Raw genomic sequence first — 22,499 nt, 5'->3', positions numbered from 1 at the left:
GTACAAAATTTTAAGCAGCTTCTCTTTGTTTGATGGCTTGTGATTATAAATCTTCCTCTTGATTACATTCCAGAGGATTTCATTGGGGTTCAGGTCTGGAAATTGGGCTGGCCATGACAGGGATTTGATGAGGTGGTCCTTCAACACATTGACCTGTGTGGCATGGCTCATTGTCCTGCTGGAAAAAACAGTCCTCAGAGTTGGGGAACATTGCCTGAGCAGAAGGAATAAACTGTTTTTCCAGGATAACCTTGTATGCAGCTTGATTCATATGTCCTTCACAAAGATTAACCTGCCCAATTCCAGCCTTGCTGAAGCATCTCCAGATCATCACTGATCCTCCACCAAATTTCACAGTGGGTACAAGACACACTGGCTTGTACGCCTCTCCAGGTCTCCGTCTAACCATTACACGACCAGGTGTTGGGCAAAGCTGGAAATTAGACTCATCAGAGAAGATTACCTTACTCCAGTCCTCTATGGTCTAATCCTTATGGTCTTTGGAAAACTTCAGTCTGGCTCTCCTTTGCTTTTCATTGATGAAGGGCTTTTTTCTAGCTTTACATGACTTGAGCCCTGCCTCTAGGAGCCTGTTACGAACTGTTCTTGCCGTGAACTTCACCCCAGCTGTCCTTTGCCATTCCTTTTGTAGGTCACTTGTTGTCATCCTGCAGTTGCTGAGTGACATTCGAATAAGATGACTGTCATCCCGATCAGTGGAGAGTTGTTTTTGCCCTCTGCCGGTCTGTAGCTATGTTGTCCCCAATGTCTGCTGATTGGCCTTGTTGTAATGACACTGCAATGGAATGGCCGTCAGACATGTAGAGAATCTGATTTTTATAAAACTGAGCAGTGGTGTGAGTGTGTGTGTATATATATATATATATATATATATATATATATATATATATATATATATATATATATATATATATATATATATGTATATATATATATGTATATATATTAATATACTAGCTGAAGAGCCTGGCGGTTAGTAACTAGCCCCGCCCACTCCGCATAGCCACATTCACTATAATCCACATTATCCTGTCAGCCAGAGCCACCGGACTACTACCCCTAATATCTCAAATCATTCCGTCAGAGCCACCGGACTACTACCCCTAATATCCCACATCAACCCGTCAGCCAGAGCCATCGGACTACTACCCTTAATATGCGACATCAACCCGTCAGCATGGGGACAGAACCAGAGCGCTGAGTGTAACGGTCCTAACTGCCATACCGTAGATCCCTTTAAGAGAGGCCTGGGGTCAGTACCAAAGCGCTGAGTGGATTTGCCTTCACTTCCATACCAGGGATCCCTTTAAGAAGGGCCTGGGGTCAGAACCAGAGTGGTGAGTGGAATTGCCCTAACTTCCATACCAATGATCCCTTTTTGAGAGCCTGGGGTCAGAACCAGAGCGCTGAGTGGAACGGTCCTAGCTTTCCATACCAATGGTCCCTTAATAGAAGTCTGGGGTCAGAATCAGGGCAAATCTCTCAGCGCTCTAACTTCCATACTGGAGATCCCTTTAAGAGAGGCCTGGCGTGATAACCAGAGTGCAGAGTGGATTTGCCCTGACTTCTATTAAGGGATCATTGGTATAGAAGTCTGGGGTCAGAATCAGAGCGCTGAGGGATTTGCCCTAACTGCCATACCGGGGATCCCTTTAAGAGGGAAGTTGTGCCTATGGGATGAAGGATGTGTGATGGGTATATAGGCACTGGACTATGGGATGGAGGATGTGGGATGGGTATATGGGCACTGGACTATGGGATGGAGGATGTGGGATGGGTATATGGGCACTGGACTATGGGATGGAGGATGTGGGATGGGTATATGTGCACTGGACTATGGGATGGAGGATGTGTGATGGGTATATGGGCACTGGACTATGGGATGGAGGATGTGTGATGGGTATATGGGCACGGGAGGGGGGGATTTATTTCTGTCATGTGCTCTCTGTTCCTGTCTGGGGGGGCAGACAGTGGCTGGGAGGTTATGTTCCCGGGGATGGTAGATTTCTCCTACCCGGTCAGTGTCTGCTGTGGTGTTGTGGAGTGGGTAAATTGTTGCTCATAGCAACCAATCACAGCTCACCTTCTTTTAAACAGCTCTGGTGAAATGAAATATGCTTAGTTATTGGGTGGATAGTGGTGTTGTGGATTATAAATTAAAAGAATTGCGCCACAGAGGTGAACTGGGATGCAATGCCACTGTTTACTCAAGTGAGAAAAGGTATTGCGTTACAGTAGGTAAAGCGTTTGGAGCGTACCTTTATACACATACTGTTTTGGGTACCTAAGATGCCATGTTCCTGGTTGGACTACGGAGGCCTGATGGGTACTAAAATGTTGGGTGGAGCAAGGCTTGGCATGATTAGCGTCTACGAAGTCAAGAGGACCAATGCTTGCCTCTATGACCAACTGGACAGACACGTGGTATAAAGAAGAGAATTTTATATTAATGGTGTGTATGATGATGGGAATTGAGGTAAATAAATGTTGATTGCGAGACAGTAATGGATGAAGAACAACATCGCAGGTTATCTGAACCTTAGTGTAGTGGAGAAGGTGCTATGAGACTGATGTATCGTCTGCAAGTCAAATGGGACTGTGGTAAAGGCTACCAGGATTAAATGTAACTCTAATACTGAGGTGCGAGAGTGAGAGCATCCTAGTATATTTGGCTGTGTGAGCATGAATTAGCAGGTATGATGGAAATGTTAAATAAGGTATTGCCTCTGTATTATATGATGATGTAAAATTATATTTTCATTAAGTGTATTCCATATGTGCATACCTGATGAAGGACCAGGTGTCCAGATCTGTAACGTGTAGTTTTTAGAGATTATGACTATACATTTAATAAAGCAACGATGCTCCCTATACGTGAAAAGGCTCATTTTCTTTCTTTTGCAAGGAATCGACCACTCTGAAAGCCAGTGAAATGTCTCCATTAGTGATGAGCAAATGTGTTTTGATGACGTCTAATCCGAGCACACTCAGGTGTTACCCAAGCATTGGGGTGTGCTCAGATATTCAAGTCTCTGCAGCTGGATGATTTGCCTGCTTGTTACGCAATCCCCAAATGTGTTGAGGCTAAGGCTACGTGCAAACGCTGCAGAATGTGGTGCGGATTTTGTAAAATCCGCAGGTAAATCCGCATGTCAAAAGACCTGCGGTTTATCTGCGGATTATCCAGCGGTTTCACCATCTCCACAATGGTGGAGATAGGAAACCGCTGCGGAATCCGCAGAAAGAATTGACATGTCAATTCTTTCTGCGGTTTCAAAACCGCAGGAAAACCGCACAGAAAAATCCGCACCGTCTGCACTGCAGTTTTTTATTCCCATAGGTAATAATGGTACTGTACACCGCAGAAAAAACTGCTGCGGATCCGCAGCGGCCAAATCCGCTGCGGAACCTCAGCAGAATCCGCAGCGTGTGCACACACCCTAACACCTGCAAATCATGCAGCCGCAGAGACTCGAACATGATATACGAGCACTCCCAGATTCTCTGATAAAATTCCGAGCATGCTCAGCCAAGACATTATCAGAGCACGTTCGCTTCATCAGTAGTCTCCGTATGTGACAGCCTCTTTCGATGTGAGACAGAAGCACCAAAGGAACTGATCCGTGCTATTCCCTACAAATGATCTCATCACTCATGAGAAGTATCCGCCGGCAGCAGAAGTCTATATACAAACTAGCGCTCCAATTTGTTGTGCACTCCTTCATTTTGAATCTCATTCAGATAATAGCGATTTCTCACATATACAGAAAAAAAAGGTTCAGGTGTCATCAGTGTTTTGTATTGGAGTTTCATCAGTGTTTGATCAGTGGTGGTCATGTATGAAAAAATAAATAACAAAGCTTCTCTCATACGTTTCAATGTCAATCAAGCAAAACAGAAGCCGCGGAGACACCATCACATGTTTCTCAACGCAAGCAATGACCAGCCAGGTCTTTCCCCGGGAAGGAACAACCACGGGAAGGGCAGTCTCCTCAGAAAGAGGCATTGCTCTAGAATCACTGCGTTGAGAAACACGTGATGGTGTCTCCGCAGTGCTGGATGTTGATCTCCATGAGTTCATTCATCCTCATTTTTCACAGTCTTACACTAGGCATTGCTCCTACCAGCCAGTTTCCTACTCCACACTGATGAGGGGCAATACCCCGAAACAGCTGTCTGTGGATGGATACCATGTTTTGGCATAGGTGGTTTCCTTCATTGGAGACTGCCCTTCCCGTGGTTGTTCCTTCCCGGGCAAAGACCTGGCTGGTCATTGCTTGCGTTGACAAACATGTGATGGTGTCTCAGCGGCATCTGTTTTGCATGTTTTGCATATTTCCCATAAGGGATGGGGGCAGTGCTCTAGAATCACTGCGTTGAGAAACGCGTGATGGTGTCTCCGCAGTGTTGGATGTTGATCTCCATGAGTTCATTCATCCTCATTTCTCAATGTCAATCAAGTGATTTTCATGAACCCATAAGCTTAGATGCATAATTTTGACCCAAGACAGTGATAAAAACCTAACCTTGATTTTTTTTGTGGATATTGTCAGCATAAAACAGTGACTTATTAACAACTTCATAGATTTTAATGGGTATGTGTTTTATCCTTGAAACCACAAACGGCACTTGTATCTAAAAAATGTCAGACTGGGGCCCTAAAAGCTTAATTCCAAAAGACCCCGCCTACCTGCCATTCCATCACCTCTTTGTGAGGTTTTTTTTTCCATAGAACTACACTTTGGCAGTAATTCCCTTTCATCAGTATTGTTAGAAAATTGCCACAGACATACTTGTCTGCAACTTCTGATTGCAGTCTTCATACTCAGTTACCTTTTTATTTCTTTCTTTCAGGCACTCCAACTGAAGAAACCTGGCCTGGGGTTTCCTCTAATGATGAGTTTCGGAACTACAATTTTCCCAAGTACAAACCTCAGCCTCTAATTAATCATGCGCCAAGGTAAGTTGTTTTGTGTAGCAGTAACATGCAGTTCTAGAATGAATGAATGAACTTGGGTATGTACAGGAGTTTCTCGAAAAATTAGAATATCATCAAAAAGTTAATTTATTCCAGTTCTTTAATACAAAAAGTGAAAATCATATATAGAGTCATGACAAACAGAGTGATCTATTTCAAGTGTTTATTTCTGATAATGTTGATGATTATGGCTTACAGCCAATGAAAACCCAAAAGTCATTATCTTAGTAAATAAGTTTAATAAACAAAAAACACCTGCAAAGGCTTCCTAAACGTTTAAAAAGGTGACGATGGCCTTAGTTTATATTGGGAAAATCTGATGACGGGTTTCCCTTTTAATATGTATGCTGTTTGCACTATGCAATATGGGGACAGATCCATTTTAACTTGCAGTGGCTATAGTGCTGTACAGGCCTGTTAGCTGAGCCCTGGGCACAATCTTCTGTGTATTTCAGGCTCATGCCTACACTAATACATTGTAGAATATCTAACAGTGCAACACATCTGTTCTGCTGCTGGATTTGTCTCACAATGGGTTACCTAAACTAATTACAGTTGTGCTCAATTCTCACTTGTGGGGAAGTCTTTTAATTTGTTAAGGCTTTCTGTCTCTTCAAGGTAACTTCTTAGCTTTTTTTTTTTTTTGCATATATGGAAGTGGTGGTATGACTTTATTGATGTTTGTCGCCTAATTATGACTTTTCTTCAAAAAAATGTGCCAGTCATGAGAAATACAGTGGGGGAAAAAAGTTTTTACTCAGCCACGAATTGTGCAAGTTCTCCCAATTAAAAAGATGAGAGAGGCCTGTAATTGACATCACAGGTAGACCACAACTATGAGAGTCAAAATGAGAAAACAAATCCAGAAAATCACCTTGTCTGTTTTGGCAAGATTTATTTTGCAAATTATGGTGGAAAATAAGTATGTTGCCAAATCAGGCAAGGTGATTTTCTGGATTTTTCTCATTTTGACTCTCATAGTTGTGGTCTAACTATGATGTCAATTACAGGCCTCTCTCATCTTTTTAAGTGGGAGAACGTGCACAATTGGTGGCTGACTAAATACTTTTTCTCTCCACCGTATAGTGTAAAAGTTATAAACAAGAGAGGCTGGGTGTACGCTGGATTTACACGGAAAGGTTTTCATGATTGGGTGTTTCTAGGAATGCGCATTCACCATGATCTTTCAGTATAAACAGGCTGCCCACTCATTCTTCAGCTGAAATGATCTTTTGGGTTTGCACAAAAAAAAAAAATCATCGTTCTCAGCAGCACATTATCCTGTGTAAACAGGACCTAAGTTGTCAAGTACATTGGCAGCCTATGCACACTGCAGTTAAAGATGCGCACTATTACTGATCGTTCAGCGCACGTCTTTAACCACAGTTTGCCAGTGTAAAGAGGCTATTAAAAATCCTCTAAGAGTCAGAGATAAGCGGTCATAGAGGAGCGCTTAGGAAGCAACCCAGAGGCAGACAAAAATGTCAGGTCTCCACCGCAGCTCCAGCCGAAAACCTCCAATGGAGGATAGGAGCAATGAGAAAATGGAAACGGTCTTAGGAGCGCAGGAAAGAGACTCAGACAAGAGATGGGGTTAAACCACAACGCGTTTCGACGGAGGATCCGTCTTCATCAGGTGGAAGTTTTTCACCTGATGAAGACGGATCCTCCGTCGAAACGCGTTGTGGTTTAACCCCATCTCTTGTCTGAGTCTCTTTCCTGCGCTCCTAAGACCGTTTCCATTTTCTCATTAAAAATCCTCTGACTTGGTAAATATTTACCGTCATTAGTTTTGTAATTCAGACAACTAATCTTAAAGCTATGTGCCCACGATCCGGAACTGGCAGTGCATGTTTGCTGAGTCCAAAGCGCTGCCGGCTATTGAACGCAGGTGAATCCGCTTGTGTTCACTGAACCATGTGGATTCACAGTGTCCAATACATTCTGTTGGTAAAATTTCTTTCAGAGACTCGCGTCTCCGCATGAGAACTTGACATGCTGCAGTCTGGAAAGACACGATGCATGTCTGTCTCTGCGGGTGATCCACAGCGTCTCTGGACTCATAGTGGACATGGGCTTTCTTGAAATCTCATCCTCTATTCTGTAACAGCTGGGCGCTGCAGAAGTACACATGGTCCAACCCTTGGCAGTTACTGATTGTGATCACATGCCCTTAATGTACTAACTGTTCATCATCAGTAGCAAGTGTTTAGTGTATGTATTTTGATCAGACTGCATGTTTTAAAAAATGTTAATAAAAAAGGTAGTTGGCCATGATCCTTAGACACATTGAAAACCATGGTACCTGCACTAGTATATTTAGCAACTCAGAATCTGTGAGATAATAGTATTCCGCTCTAAGCAACAAAGTACTTTTGTATAATATTTCAGGCAAGTGATAGTGTTGTGAAATGTATTTGCCTCCTTCCTTTTCTTTAATATTACAATTTATTACACTGAACAATTTCTTAACCAACTTATAGCAGTTTACGGTATGCCATTTTGTGTCTACCACTTGCAATTGAAAGATTTCCTCTACTTCAATGACCTTGCTGTATAGCCGCTGCCTTTCCAAGTGGTCGGCCCACTCTTCCTGATCAGTTCTGCCACAACATGTGCTAAGTCACTCAATGTGCCCGAGTGTATTCTCATTTATTTTCTGCTGTCAGTCTTATTTTGTCATGTGTATTGTGTTGTCTGACAGTCTACATGATTTTATTTTAGGCTAGATTCTGAAGGAATTGAGCTGTTAACCAGGTTTCTCCAGGTAGGAATTATTTGATCATGTTGCATGACATGTATATTTACAGATAAAATAGGCTATTGTCATATGCGGGCTGCTTTCCCAAAACTCGTGCCGGATTTTATTTTTTATACGTTAAAGCAGGGGTCCTCAAACTTTGTAAATCGGGGGCCAGTTCATGGTCCCTCAGACCATTTGAGGGCCAGAATATAGTTATATAGGATGTGTGATGGGTATATGGGCACGGGAGGGGGTGATTCATTTCTGTCATGTGCTCTCTGGGAGCTTATGTTTCTGGGGATGCTAGATTTCTCCCACCCGGTCAGTGTCTGCTGAGGTGTTGTCGAGTGGGAAAACTGTTGCTCATAGCAACCAATCACAGCTCAGCTTCTCTTAAACAGCTCTGGTGAAATGAAAGATGGTTTGTGATTGGATGGTGATACACACATACATACACACACACAATTTTATATATATACTAGCTGAAGAGCCCGAGCACAGTAACTAACTACGGTGACTTTTAACAAATTATAATGTGTGTGTGTATATGTATGTATATATGTATGTATATGTGTATGTGTATGTATATATATATATATATATATATATATATATGTATATATATATAGTAGAGCCCCGCCCACTCCGCATAGCCACATTCACTATAGTATCCCACATCATCCCGTCAGCCAGAGCTACCGGACTACTACCCCTAATATCCCACATCATCCCGTCACAGCTGCTGGACTACTACCCCAAATATCCCACATGATCCCATCAGCCAGAGCCACCGGACAACTACCACTAATATCCCACATCATCCCATCACAGTCGCCAGACTACTACCCCTAATATGCCACATCATCCTGTCAGCCAGAGCCACCGGACTTCTACCTCTAATATCCCACATCATCCCATCAGCCAGAGCCACCGGACTACTACCCTTAATATCCCACATCATCCTGTCAGCCAGAGCCACCGGACTACTACCCTTAATATCCCACATCATCCCATCAGCGAGAGCCACTGGATTACTACCCCTAATATCCCCCATCAGCCAGAGCCACTGGATTACTACCCCTAATATCCCACATCATCCCGTCAGCCTGGGGTCAGAACCAGAGCACTGAGTGGAACAATCCTAACTTCCATACAGGGGATCCCTTTAAGAGAGGCCTGGCGTCAGAACCAGAGCGCTGAGTGGATTTTCCCTACTTCCCTACCAATGATCCCTTTAATAGAAGCCTGGGGTGAAAATCAGAGCACTGAGGGATTTACCCTAACTTCCATACCGGAGATCCCTTTTAATAGAGGCCTGGGGTCAGTACCAAAGCGCAGAGTGGATTTGCCCTCACTTCCATATCGGGGATCCCTTTATGAGAGTCTGTGATCAGAACCAGAGCGCTGAGTGGATTTGCCCTGACTTGCATACCAATGATCCCTTTAATAGAACCCTGGGGTCAGAATCAGACTGCTGAGGGATTTGCCCTAATTTCCATACAGGAGATCCCTTTAAGAGAGCCTGGGGTCAGTACCAGAGCATTTGAAGGCAATTGCCCTGACTTCCATACAGGAGATCCCTTTAAGAAAGGCCTGGGGTCAGTACCAAAGCGCAGAGTGGATTTGCCCTAAATTCCATACCAATAATCCCTTTAAGACACCCTGGGGTCAGAACCACAGAGCTGAGTGGAACGGTCCTAACTTCCATACCGGAGATCCCTTTAAGAGAGGCCTGGGGTCGAAACCAAAGCGCTGCAATGGATTTGCCCTGACTTCCATACAGGAGATCCCTTTGAGAAAGGCCTGTGGTCAGTACCAAAGCACAGAGTGGATTTGCCCTAACTTCCATACCAATAATCCCTTTAAGAGACCCTGGGGTCAGAACCACAGAGCTGAGTGGAGCGGTCCTAACTTCCATACCAGGGATCCCTTTAAGGGAGGCCTGGGGTCAAAGCCAAAGCGCTGGATGGATTTGCTCTGACTTCTCTCGTAAAGGGATCATTGATATGGAAGATGAGACTATGAGATGGAGGATGTGTTATGGGCATATGGGCATGGGAGGGGGGATTTATTTCTGTCATGTACTCACTGCTCCTTTCTGGGGGCAGACAATGGCTTGGAGCTTATGTTTCCGGGGATACTAGATTTCTCCTACCATGTCAGTGTCTGCTGAGGTGTTGTCAAGTGGGAAAGCTTGCCATAGCAACCAATCAGCTCAGCTTCTTTTAACCAGCTCTGGTGAAATGAGAGATGCTTAGTGATTGGTTGCTATGAGCAACAGTTTTCCTTGCAACCAATCACAGCTCCGCTTCGTTTGAACAGCTCTGGTGAAATGAAAGATGCTTCGTGATTGGTTGGTGATACACACACATTCAGTTTTATAGAGATATATATGTACTAGATGGAGGCCCGATGCGATCGCATCGGGAGGTCGGTAATGTCACAATGAGGGGAATGCTTTGCAGTGTTGAGAGTCTCTTTCCCCCCCATGTGCTCACCCTCCTATCCACTCTTTCCCCATGTGCTGACTTCTCCCGTCTGTGCTCTCTTCTTTGACCTGTCTACCCCATGTGCTCTGTCTCTCTCACCCTTGTGTCTGACTGTGTACAGAACATACCACAGCTCCTGGGCAGGGGAGGAAGCAAAAGACAATACTGACATTACAGCAGGAGATCGCAGAGGATACATTTTGTGAGGTAAAATATTGTTTAAAAACAGTCAGTGAAATATTTTACCTCATAAAATGAATCCTCTGTGATCCCCTGCTGTAATGTCAGTATTCTGTGTGTGTGTGGTGCGTATGGCGTATAGTGTGTGTGTGTGGTGCGACGGTGTTCCGCTGGTGGTACCGCACAATAGGTTGGTACCAGCAGCAGTTTCCATATTGAGACACCCATCACTTAGGTGTCCCAATATGGCGGTCGGTGAACTTCCTCCGCTTGGAATTCTGGGATACGGTGACATCTGGACAGAACAGGATATTAAAACATTACAAGTCAATTATATAAATAGATGTACTAATGTACCGTATCTATATAGATATCTCTTATTTAAAAAAAAAATCTGGATGGGGAGAATTTAGATAGTTTGGACCCTTGAATCAGATCACACGCATGTGTGATTGTGAGTTATTGAGCTATCTGAACATTGTTTTTGGCTAAAAAATTGCTTCAGTGCCCCAGATTGCATAAATGAATGAATACTCACCCTCACTGATCTACTGAAGCTCCTGGTTTGGTGCTCAATTGGAGTTTGCTGGTATGTTTTTCCTTGTCACGTTTTTAACATTCTGAAAATGGCTAAAGATGCAGCCAATGAATGGCTGAGCAAGTATCTCCCACCATTTGTTTAGTCAAGAAAGAAACCAGGAAAGAGACCTGCGGAGACTGTAAGTGGCATAAAGGGGACTGCAGTGAGGGGCCCAGGAAGCAGAGACCATAGGTGGCATAATGAGGTCTGCAGTGAGGGGACCAGGAAGCATAGACCGTAGGTGGCATAATGAGGTGAGGGGACCAGGAAGTAGAGACCTGCGGAGACAGTTAGTGGCATAAAGGGGACTGCAGTGAGGGGACCAGGAAGCAGAGACTGTAGGTGGCATAATGAGGTCTGCAGTGAGGGGCCCAGGAAGCAGAGACCGTAGGTGGCATAATGAGGTCTGCAGTGAGGGGACCAGGAAGCAGAGACCGTAGGTGGCATAATGAGGTCTGCAGTGAGGGGACCAGGAAGTAGAGACCGTAGGTGGCATAATGAGGTCTGCAGTGAGGGGACCAGGAAGCAGAGACCGTAGGTGGCATAATGAGGTGAGGGGACCAGGAAGTAGAGACCTGCGGAGACTGCAAGTGGCATAAAGGGGACTGCAGTGAGGGGACCAGGAAGCAGAGACCGTAGGTGGCATAATGAGGTCTGCAGTGAGGGGACCAGGAAGCAGAGACCGTAGGTGGCATAATGAGGTCTGCAGTGAGGGGGGACCAGGAAGCAGAGACCGTAGGTGGCATAATGAGGTCTATAGTGAGGGGACCAGGAAGCAGAGACCGTAGGTGGCATAGTGAGGTGAGGGGACCAGGAAGCAGAGACCGTAGGTGGCATAATGAGGTGAGGGGACCAGGAAGTAGAGACCTGCAGAGACTGTAAGTGGCATAAAGGGGACTGCAGTGAGGGGACCAGGAAGCAGAGACTGTAGGTGGCATAATGACGTCTGCAGTGAGGGGACCAGGAAGCAGAGACCGTAGGTGGCATAATGAGGTGAGGGGACCAGGAAGTAGAGACCTGCGGTGGCATAAAGGGGACTGCAGTGAGGGGACCAGGAAGCAGACACTGTAGGTGGCATAATGAGGTCTGCAGTGAGGGGGCCCAGGAAGCAGAGACTGTAGGTGGCATAATGAGGTCTGCAGTGAGGGGACCAGGAAGCAGAGACCGTAGGTGGCATAATGAGGTCTGCAGTGAGGGGACCAGGAAGGTTATTATGCCGTAGGTGGCATAATGAGGTGAGGGGACCAGGAAGTAGAGACCTGCGGAGACTGTAGGTGGCTTAATGGAATCTGCAGTGAATCTGTTTGCTTGCGTATTGATTGTGTTACTTGAGGCAGGCTGGGGCATTTCATCAGTAGTTTCTATTCCCCCAAACAACCCCTTTAACTACAATAATAATCTGAACACAGTAGTGATTGCTTGATATGTGAAAACCAAAGAGCAGAACAGGAATGCAAAAATGGCTAAAGTGAATAAGTAAATTGTCTTCTGCCATTTAGTGCAGACGTTACAATGTAGTTCTGCGTATGCCATTGTCTAGATTGGTTCTGGTGCAGTAAAGTCTCAGATGTGATATCACCTTGTAAGTGGGATTGATCAAATAACAACTAGAGATGTATTGTTCTGCTGCCTGCCCCTGTGTACATGCATTGCGGGGTCTTGACAAACCTATTTTATTTTGCAGTACGAGTCTAAGAAGAGAATTTCAGCAGAAGAGGCAATGAAGCATGCTTACTTCAGAAGTTTGGGAACAAAAATTAATGGCTTACCAGAAAGTAATAATCCTATTTCTAATTTATGTTCTGTTTAGGTTGAAATTACTTAGAAAAAAAAAGTATTCAGAATTCTTCCTGACATCTAGCGGTAATGCCTCACACTAAGATTGCAAGACGGTGCCGCTCTGCAAATGTAGTAGGGCTAGCAATGCAATAACATACCAACAAAATCCCCCGTATATTTTATAGCCACATCTAGTTATACATATGTTGTCCAGTCCCATAATAGCCTATTAACAGTTTTGATTTGTATGCAGTGCACATCCATACTAACTACTAGTGATAAGTGAGTGTGCTCGCTACTCGATTATACATAGGGGGGCTTGGGTGCGCATTGGGTATAGGTGGTGCTCGAGTCACCACCCCACATGTTATGCAGCTGTTAGACAGCCAATAAACATGGCTATGGCCTTACTATGTATGGTAGGTAAACCTTGCATGTTTATTGGCTGTCTCAACAACCACAAAATATACGGGGTGGGGACATGAGCACACTCGATACTTGATGCGTACCTGAGCAGCACGATGCACGCTCGCTCTTCACTAATAACCACCTCATAGCGTTGCCTAGGAAAGCAAAATTTGTAAAACCATAAGGTAGATAGGTGAACAGTTCTGTTTGTCTGGAAAGGTTTTTGCACAAAGCGGCACACAATGGATTGTGAGTTACCCTGTTATACATTTGTTTATGATGTACACATTTTTTATCTTTCAGATATATCAATTTTCAGTCTTAAGGATATCCAGCTCCAGAAGGATCCTGGTTTTCGGAATTCTTCCTATCCAGAAGCAGGTATGTAGCTTGGGATAAGTGATTGTTCCAGTTCTTACCTTTGCCAGGACGGCATTTTACTACGTCTGCACATACCTTATAAGAGGGTACAATTTGTTTAAAAAAAAAAAATTACCCATTTCAAAGGAGTTTTCTTGGGAGAACTTGTAGGGGCACTGCACAAAATTCAAAGAACACCAAAGTTGTTGAAGCAACACACGCTTAGGGAGAATTCTTAGGATACAGATTTTGTCAATTTTTCTTTTTTGCGACTGAAAATCAACTTTACATATCCAAATAGGTTTGTGTCATATCAATGGCACAGTGAGAGAACTTTCCTAAATAAAATCCACAGCATGTGAATTCCCCCTTACACTTCTGCCCTGCACTAGGCATGAGTTATCATTCCTGAAGTGCTCTTTTAATACAGGATTTAAACCAAGAGACAAGACCAATATCAACACATACTTTAAATATTTGCACTTACCAGTGGAGTTCATTTTATGTCCCAAGGTTTTTGATGTAAACGCCCTTTTGTAAGGAATTTTAACCCTACCGCTGCAATTCTTTGTGGTGTATGTGTATATTCCTAATGCAGTTTCACAAAAACTAGCCTATGTTTTAATATCCATTTGTTTCATTTAATGGCCTGAATAACTGGCTAAGCTTTTCTAAAATCACTAATGATAGCTATCATGTAATAGCAATTTATGCTTCTGAGTAGAAAAAAAATTGCCTTAAAGCACCACTCCAGCATTTTGTTTTGTCTTTTTCTGGCGTTTTCATCTGTTTTTGCCGCCACTCTAGTCTGTCTCCTGCAGGCAGCTCCAGTATATCTTGGAGTGAGCTGGAGGTCACAACTCTATACAAGTCTATGGGAGCCTTGTTGTGGCCTCGTTCTGGCTCCCATTGACTTGCATTGCGAGCTTGTGATGTAGCTTCTGATGTCAGGCCAGTCAGAAGCTGCACTAACAGGTTGGCGCCGCAGGACCGGCGCGGTGCCGGAAAACCATGAAGACGCTGGAGGTTTAGTATATAACTGGGAACAGCTGACTTGCGTTTAAAGCACCACTTCAGCGCTGAGGGTAAAAAAAAATACTGGAGTGGTGCTTTTATTATGACAAAGGCTAGCCTCAGAGTGATGAGACAATGTAAGACTTTAATGTGCAACACTTTAGGGCAGTAGAAGTTCCTAGAGCAAGTCCCGTAGTATTAATCAATCATGAAAGTATCCAATATAAACAAAGGTGGATTTAGCCCTTAGTAGGTTATAGATGCAATAGACGTGAATAGCCATTCTGGCACGATCTGTCCAGCAGTGTGGGCTGTATAAAATACAAAGTTCCTCCCAACTGAAGCTGCGCATCAGGAAGCTGGGACATCATTGGACTAACCAGTTTATACCCTTCTAGTCTACAGGCTGGCAATTTAATCTATGTTTTCATAATGAAAAACAGCTAGCTTCAATTGCACAGCCATGCACTAATTCATGCCACTCGTAGTTCATGCAGCATGACTCTAGGGTTCCCTTTTATAGTATCAATAACCTACTGAGCAGAGTCCACAGATATGAAAATGGCTTGAACGGAAAATTGGACTTGTTGCCTCATGATGACTGATGAGTGAATGAGCTGGGATAATTTATCTAACTATGCTCTGGTGTTATCAGAGTATCTTGGGCGTGCTCGGATAATATGTTCAAGTCTCTGTGGCTGCATGTTTTGTGGTTGTTAGACAGCTTCAACACATGCAGCCGCAGGAACTCAAACACATTATCCGAGCACGCCCAAGATACTCTGATAACACGTTATCGGATCATGTTCGCTCATCACTACTCTGATCTGGGTGTTAAATCTGCTCTTCCTCAGTGGCACTTTTTGATACATGACAGTTTCTGGTCCCTGAGATCTTGATACTTTCTGCATTACCAGATACAAATCTACATCTCTTACACCATGATTGCCCATGGCGATTAATCACTGGTTTTCTGGTCTTGTTTGCAGGGCACGGGAAGAACAGAAGACAGAGCATGCTCTTTTAAGATTTTTTTCCAATAGGTTTCATACCAAGATCAGAAGCTTTGGCAACTCTTACTTCTGCTGGACAATGGACTGTTTGTCAACTCTGACCTACTGACAGTGAAGTCATTTTATTTCAGGCCTGCATTTTTTTTCCTTTCTTCCTTTTTTTTAATATATATTTGTTGTCACAGTGTGACAAAGCTTGTACAGTCGGTTTTGAGGTCTCCTCTGCTGTTAGAGCCAGTAGGTTACAGCTGTAAATGTGACTAGCTGCAAGTCTCATGCAGGCCAGGACTAAGACACAATGCGTCGTTATTTATTGCCGAATCATTGCTGCTAAATGACTACTGTCCAAACATGTACCACAACAAACAGTTGAATGCCTGAAGAAGTTGCAGTGGCTTGATAATCTGTGAATGCATCATTGTTTTGTTTTATTTTTTTAGCCCAACATTTTTGTTTTATCATGTTTTTTCTTTTTGTTTTAGTTTATTTTTATTAAATTGTATTGTTTCCATTAATGCTATTTTGCTTTGCTTGGCCTTGAAACCAGTGAACCATATTGATGATTATGCTGAAGGTAATAGTTTCTTCCCATCAAGGTATAATCTGCTAAAATATTTGGTAGGTGCACAACAAAGATCAATATTTTCGTAAGGTGGGAAATAATCAGGTCACCAGCAAATAAGCTTATGGTGGAAAATAATTCTCCCTTGTAATAATGAAATACTTTGTATTTATAAAGCACCAGAATATGCTTCTGGCATGATTAGAAAAGAGCAAAATTAGTTTTGTATGGCACTTTCATTAAGAAAAGTCAGATGTCTGAATCTAGATTGTGTATCAATTACTCAGCTGGCGAGTAGGAAGGGCATAAGGGCTCATTGGGGCAGATTTACTATTCATTAGGCCTTCTGGTGTACGCTACATTTGTGTAGTGTATTACGCAGTATTTTATGGCCTAGACTGGACATACTTGCCCCTTCATACACTTTTCATGTTTGGTGTTGATTTATTTTAGATGCAGCAGGCAGGAGTCTGTTATTTAAAGGGCGATTCCTAGGTTATGTTTTTTTTCACAAATCAATTGGGACCAGGACCCCAATAATCCCTGAAACACAGGAAAGGTTCTTCGGAGGTGGCTATACAGGACCACTGCTGTGCAGGGAACTGCAGCACACCTGGATGAAGCAGGGATACGTGAGGGAATTTGTGCAGGGAAATAACTGGAGTTAAGGTGCACACCTTCATTCTGGGGATCACCATGGTTAAAGCAGTTGGAGCATCACCGGTCAGGAGATCCTATCCAAGCAATATCCCAAAGCTTAGGGCTTTGTACTTTTTATCTCTCCCAGACTGTATTGTGTACTCTCCAACAGCCTTGCTATATCTGTGCATTGCAGATATACTGTATCTGCGCTACATATTTCTAGCAAACACCAGGCACTCATTGAACTATATGAATAAAAGGGATTTATTATATAAATGTATATGTCTGTTCTAAATACATAGGAAGCTCCAACTGAGAGCGGAAAAATAAGGAAACATCTAGTCCTGTTGTAGATCATATCTAAAAACAAGTTGGTGGAGAACGTATTATTGTCATTTGAATATATGAATAATAAGAGACCTGTATCCTCAAGAAGATAAGAATTTACATGGATTGAAAATACACAGGTCCATGAAGTTCAGCAATTCTCCCTCCTGAAATAACCATGCTCACAGATAACGATGGTTTCCAAAATACTAGAAGCTTATTACTGGCCTCTATCATCTCTAAAGCATATAAATGTCATTTTACATGTGTGTAGCATAAAAAGGGAAAACATGTATGTCACAGCTCTCATGGTGGATTGCAGACAATAGTCAGATAAGGCTTTGTAGCATTTATGTGCCATGCAGTATTATAGGGCAGCAAAGATGCAGCAGTACATTAAACCTCACGCCGTTTATATAGAATCGGTAAAATAATCGACCAAGACTACTAATGACTCAAAACCCCCAAACAAAACGCAATGAAAAAGTCCAGGAAATTATTCTATCAAAAGGTGAAAAAACTTTATTAAATAAACCAAGCAGGAAGCACATGGGATAAAAAGTGACAAACTGAATCCGCATGCAAAAGGCGGTAGGACAGTAAAAGGTACCAAAATATAAATCTTTCAATTAAGTCCCGATTGTAAGAGGGGCCCTATACATATGGTAAGCATATATCACATGTCCCAAGAATATATAAAAGGCATAGCGTAATAACAGGACTGACTTTCACAATTGCCAGCATATACATTAATTGCAAACACATTAACAGGCACCCAAAAGCAAGAGACATAGCAGGGGTGCTTCTATCTAGACCCCTGGTATGTCTCTCCCTTTTGGGTGCCTGTTCATGTGTTTGCAATTAATGTATATGCTGGCATTTTATATATTCTTGGGACATGTGATATATGCTTACCATATGTATAGGGCCCCTCTTACAATTGGGACTTAATTGAAAGATTTCTCTTTTGGTACCTTTTACTGTCCTACCGCCTTTTGCATGCGGATTCAGTTTCTCAATTTTTATCCTATGTGCTTCCTGCTTGGTTTATTTAATAAAGTTTTTTTCACCTTTTGATATAATACTAATTTCCTGGACTTTTTCATTGCGTTTTGTCTGGTGGTTTTTCTATTAGATGTGCAGTGTGTCCTACACTGTCCATAATGTGAGCTAGGGATGTGCTTTCTACTATAGTGATTTCAAACATTTAGCTGTGACATGATTTTTCCTCATCCCATTAGCTTTTTGTGTTGTCATCTCTTTTTACTAATAACTCAAAACCCTCAGCTTGATAGACCAAAAAACCCACTGGTAATAACAAGGATAAAGGACTGTATGGAGACCGAGGATTTTACAGCTGGAAGAAAATTGCGAGGCTATGATTACAGGGAGTCTTGGGATGATGGGCCCTGAAAGTGCCGATTATGGAAGCTGAATGACGGTGCCATTTCTCACCCTCTCATGGAATCTTACACCACCACGTTCAACTATGAATTGTAATACTGGGGAATATTCTGTAGAGAGACCACTAGGGCTCCTAGTCACTGAGGATCTCTACACTGTCCTGATTTATGAAGCATGCCTCGCACATTTTTAAATGGGCAACCCATTGCAAAAGTCAACTCTCCTAACCAGTCCTAAAAGTACGAGAGCTTCTCCCCTAAAGCTGATCCAGTGCTGCATCATTACTTTACAAAATTGGGATCTGCTTCTTGTCTTCATTATCCGAAATATTGTGCTCACCTCTATCATATCAACCACTTTTATTTTCTCTGCGTTTAACCCAAAGTGAGACTGTAAATCTTCAGAAAGCAGCAAGTGTATTCTGAATGGACTGTATGACTGTGTTATGATCTATCATTTACCCTGTAGATCATTCAAGGATCTACTTAAAGAAACTTTAGGTGATATAACAGTATTATGTGACCTCCCAAATTCTGTTTTGTTTTTTTTTTTACTTTTATTTTTTTTTAAATTTGTGAATAGTGTTTGTGGAACATGTGGGTGGTTTCGTTAATATAACCAATATAACTGGGGTATTTTTTATTCTGATTTTGTTAGACCAGCAAGTTCATGTTGACTAGCAGTGAATATCGGACCACTACTACTTTTCATAAATTGTAAATGGGTTTAATTTCCGAAATCAATCCGTAGAGCTAACAAACTGCTGTTGATTAAAACTGACAAGCCTGTATTAATATATTGTACTTTTTGAAGTATAAATATTCAGTGGAGTACAATGGTCTTGTTTTCAGTCACATGGGGGACAAACAATTCTTTGTTGTAAGGCACTTTCCTTCCATCCGACTTTTGTGTACAACACAGGAATGTGTTCATTTTTTTGGTTTATACTCCCGACACCCTGGTGCTGATTTCTACGGTGTTTTATAAAATTGTCCAGATTGAAAAAAAATAAACTGGTTCTTAATATTTGAAATTTCTTTTCATGGTTTTACAAACAGCATGTCACTGTCATTGCCTTAGTGCAGTAGGTAACCGTCACATTAACAAATTATACAGCATTCCTTACATTACACCATTCTCACATAGAGCAGATTCTGGATTTCTCTCTTTACACTGGCATCAGTATTTTGGCTGGCTACATCCTCCATGCACAACAGCTCTTCCGTGTTTGGAGACGTCTGGATGGATGCTCCATTTATGGTAATTTGGGTTTTGTTTAAAAATGCACATGTAGGGGGTGTGCACACGTTCAGTATTTGCAGCTGCAGTTTTTTTCCTCTGCAAAAATACGTGTGAACATACACATATGAGGAAATTGTTTAGTTCACCACTTTTTTTTTTTTTTTTTTAAATACTGCTCTCATACCATTCTTGAACTGCAGTTTTTGCACCATAATACAGCTCCTGGATGTTTTCTGTGTGGTGCATCCATGGGGGGGCTACCTGACTTCTAGTGTGAGCTTAGCAGTGGGTGCTGTTCTTAAACTACACCGGATATAGTCATGCCGTTGTTCCATTTTGCATCCCTTTTTTATATTCATTAAAGAGCTTTGGTCACATGTCCACTTGTCCAGTAGTTATTTCTGCTGTCTTTTTTTTTTAAATCTGTTTTGGAATCTCAGAAAACTGAAACAAAATATTCCAGCATTGAACCCATTTATTTAAATGTGGACAAAAGTGTTAGCAAAAACCTGCTGACAGATTTTCTTTTAATATGTAATCTGAGAATATCATGAGGTAAGGGTTAAAACGCTGGATTGAAGAATGTGTCACTTATCAGGCCTTGTGCTGTTTACTTTCAATGGTTTTATCAGTGCCCTGACTAGCTGCCTCATGCCAAATGGTACAACTCAGTCCCCTGATAAGCAGCTCACTGTCAATAGACAATGCACATAGAGAGCCTGGTGTGGGCGGGGCTAGCTTTTTCAGCTCTGCTTCATGCTAAATCTAAAGACTCTGATTGTATCACAACTGCTGCATCTGGTAATTTGAGTGACACATTGTTGGATTCAGGGTCCCTTTTCTGACATTCTGCTCTCCAATGGGGTAGCATAAACCTCTTTCCAGCTATGTGGGTTTTTTTTATATATAAAATGTAATCTGCACACTTATTTTTCAGCCAAAAAACCTGATTTGGTTTTTTCTTTTTTTTTTTTTTTTTTTTAACGTTGAAATCTCTAGGAAACCAATCATAATGGGTAGTCGACCATTAATTAATCTGTTAGCAATAAGCATGCCCTAAACACTAGAGGTATAAGTGGATATATAAAGTATAAACATCCCTGTTAAAGTGACATGTTTTTGTATGAATTTTACATGCCAAAAAACTAAGTTTTCTTCTAACACAAAAACTTGGCATTTTAAGGATGTGTAGAGTTATGTGCGCTGTACTTTTTTGATGCTGGTGCATGTATCAATCTTGAAGAGTAAGCCTTTTTTTATGGTCCATTATTTCTATGTGTTCAGAGAAATCTCTAGTAGAAATCACAAACTAAAGCGTAGTGGAATGTTTTGGTTTTTTTTTAAACTGGTAAGTTTTGGTTTTTTTCCTCGATCTGTTGTGAAATGTAAACCAAAGCTACCATTTTTATCAGTTTTGCTCCATTAATAACTTCTTTTTTTATAAACATACATTATGCTGGATCCATTAGAAACTGATAATAGCGGGACATGTGAACCAAGCCTAAACAAGCTTTTCAAAATAATTATGTAAAATAAAAAATCAAGCTGTAAATTGCATTACAAGTCATGTTACAGTGCATAGCTACTCATGGAAGTAGCCACTAGTTACTCTGGAGTTTTTTACTACTGTTCACCATCACTGCGGTCATGGTGGGAAATAATTCCAGTCTAGCTGGAGCTTACCGGTTTTATTTCTGCTAAAATTGTTCTAAGAACAAAACAAAAACATGTTTAAGTGTATATGTAGACCTATTTGATAAAAAAAAAAAATAGCTTTACAAATAGATTTAATAAAGATCTGCATGCCCTAATAAATTCAGTTTTCCATCACAAATTAATTTTGTGCCACAGAGATTTCATTCAGACATGGTTATAGAACCAGTATAGTGTCTGACTCTAGGGTGATGATGTGGGATTGTTCTTACTAAAGTCTTCAATGTTAAATTTTTACATATACTGACACCTATATTGATATTTGAATAGTTAGCTGTCAGAAAACAGAACAATGACCTCGTGGAAAAAATATATATATACTGTACATGGTGTGTATATAGGTCTATATTATACACAGTACAGACCAAAAGTTTGGACACACCTCATTCAAAGAGTTTTCTTTATTTTCATGACTATGAAAATTGTAGATTCACTCTGAAGGCATCAAAACTATGAATTAACACATGTGGAATTATATAATTAACAAAAAAGTGTGAAAAACTGAAAATGTCTTATATTCTAGGTTCTTCAAAGTAGCCACCTTTTGCTTTGATTACTGCTTTGCACACTCTTGGCATTCTCTTGATGAGCTTCAAGAGGTAGTCACCGGAAAAGGTTTTCACTTCACAGGTATGCCCTGTCAGGTTTAATAAGTGGGATTTCTTGCCTTATAAGTGGGGTTGGGACCATCAGTTGTGTTGTGCAGAAGTCTGGTGGATACACAGCTGATAGTCCTACTGAATAGACTGTTAGCTGCTTTTTTTTCTTGCCATAATACAAATTCTGAGTAAAGAAAAACGAGTGGCCATCATTACTTTAAGAAATGAAAGTCAGTCTGAAAAATTGGTTAAAACTTTGAAAGTGTCCCCAAGTGCAGTGGCAAAAACCATCAAGCGCTACAAAGAAACTGGCTCACATGAGGACCGGCCCAGGAAAGGAAGACCAAGAGTCACCTCTGCTGCGGAGGATAAGTTCATCCGAGTCACCAGCCTCAGAAATCGCAGGTTAACAGCAGCTCAGATTAGAGACCAGGTCAATGCCACA

General features: G+C 41.9%; 1 protein-coding gene across 3 annotated transcripts in view; it reads left to right on the top strand.

Moving 5' to 3' along the window:
- CDK17 (cyclin dependent kinase 17) overlaps positions 1–16,080 on the top strand; it is a 273,841-nt gene extending 257,761 nt beyond the window's left edge. For all 3 annotated transcript variants that reach the window (XM_073556929.1, XM_073556930.1, XM_073556931.1), the window contains 5 exons: positions 4,876–4,981; positions 7,724–7,766; positions 12,676–12,766; positions 13,482–13,559; positions 15,542–16,080. In XM_073556929.1, the coding sequence (XP_073413030.1) occupies positions 4,876–4,981; positions 7,724–7,766; positions 12,676–12,766; positions 13,482–13,559; positions 15,542–15,579 (356 nt within the window). In that variant the 3' untranslated portion in view covers positions 15,580–16,080. The remainder of the gene's footprint in view (positions 1–4,875; positions 4,982–7,723; positions 7,767–12,675; positions 12,767–13,481; positions 13,560–15,541) is intronic.
- The last annotated feature ends 6,419 nt before the right edge of the window (positions 16,081–22,499 follow it).

The sequence above is a fragment of the Dendrobates tinctorius genome, unplaced genomic scaffold, assembly GCF_039654945.1.
Source record: "Dendrobates tinctorius isolate UK_male_01 unplaced genomic scaffold, ASM3965494v1 ptg000241l, whole genome shotgun sequence".
Classification (NCBI taxonomy): Eukaryota; Metazoa; Chordata; class Amphibia; order Anura; family Dendrobatidae; genus Dendrobates; species Dendrobates tinctorius.
The sequence above is the reverse complement of the archived record's forward strand: the minus strand, read 5'-3'. Positions and strand labels throughout refer to the sequence as shown.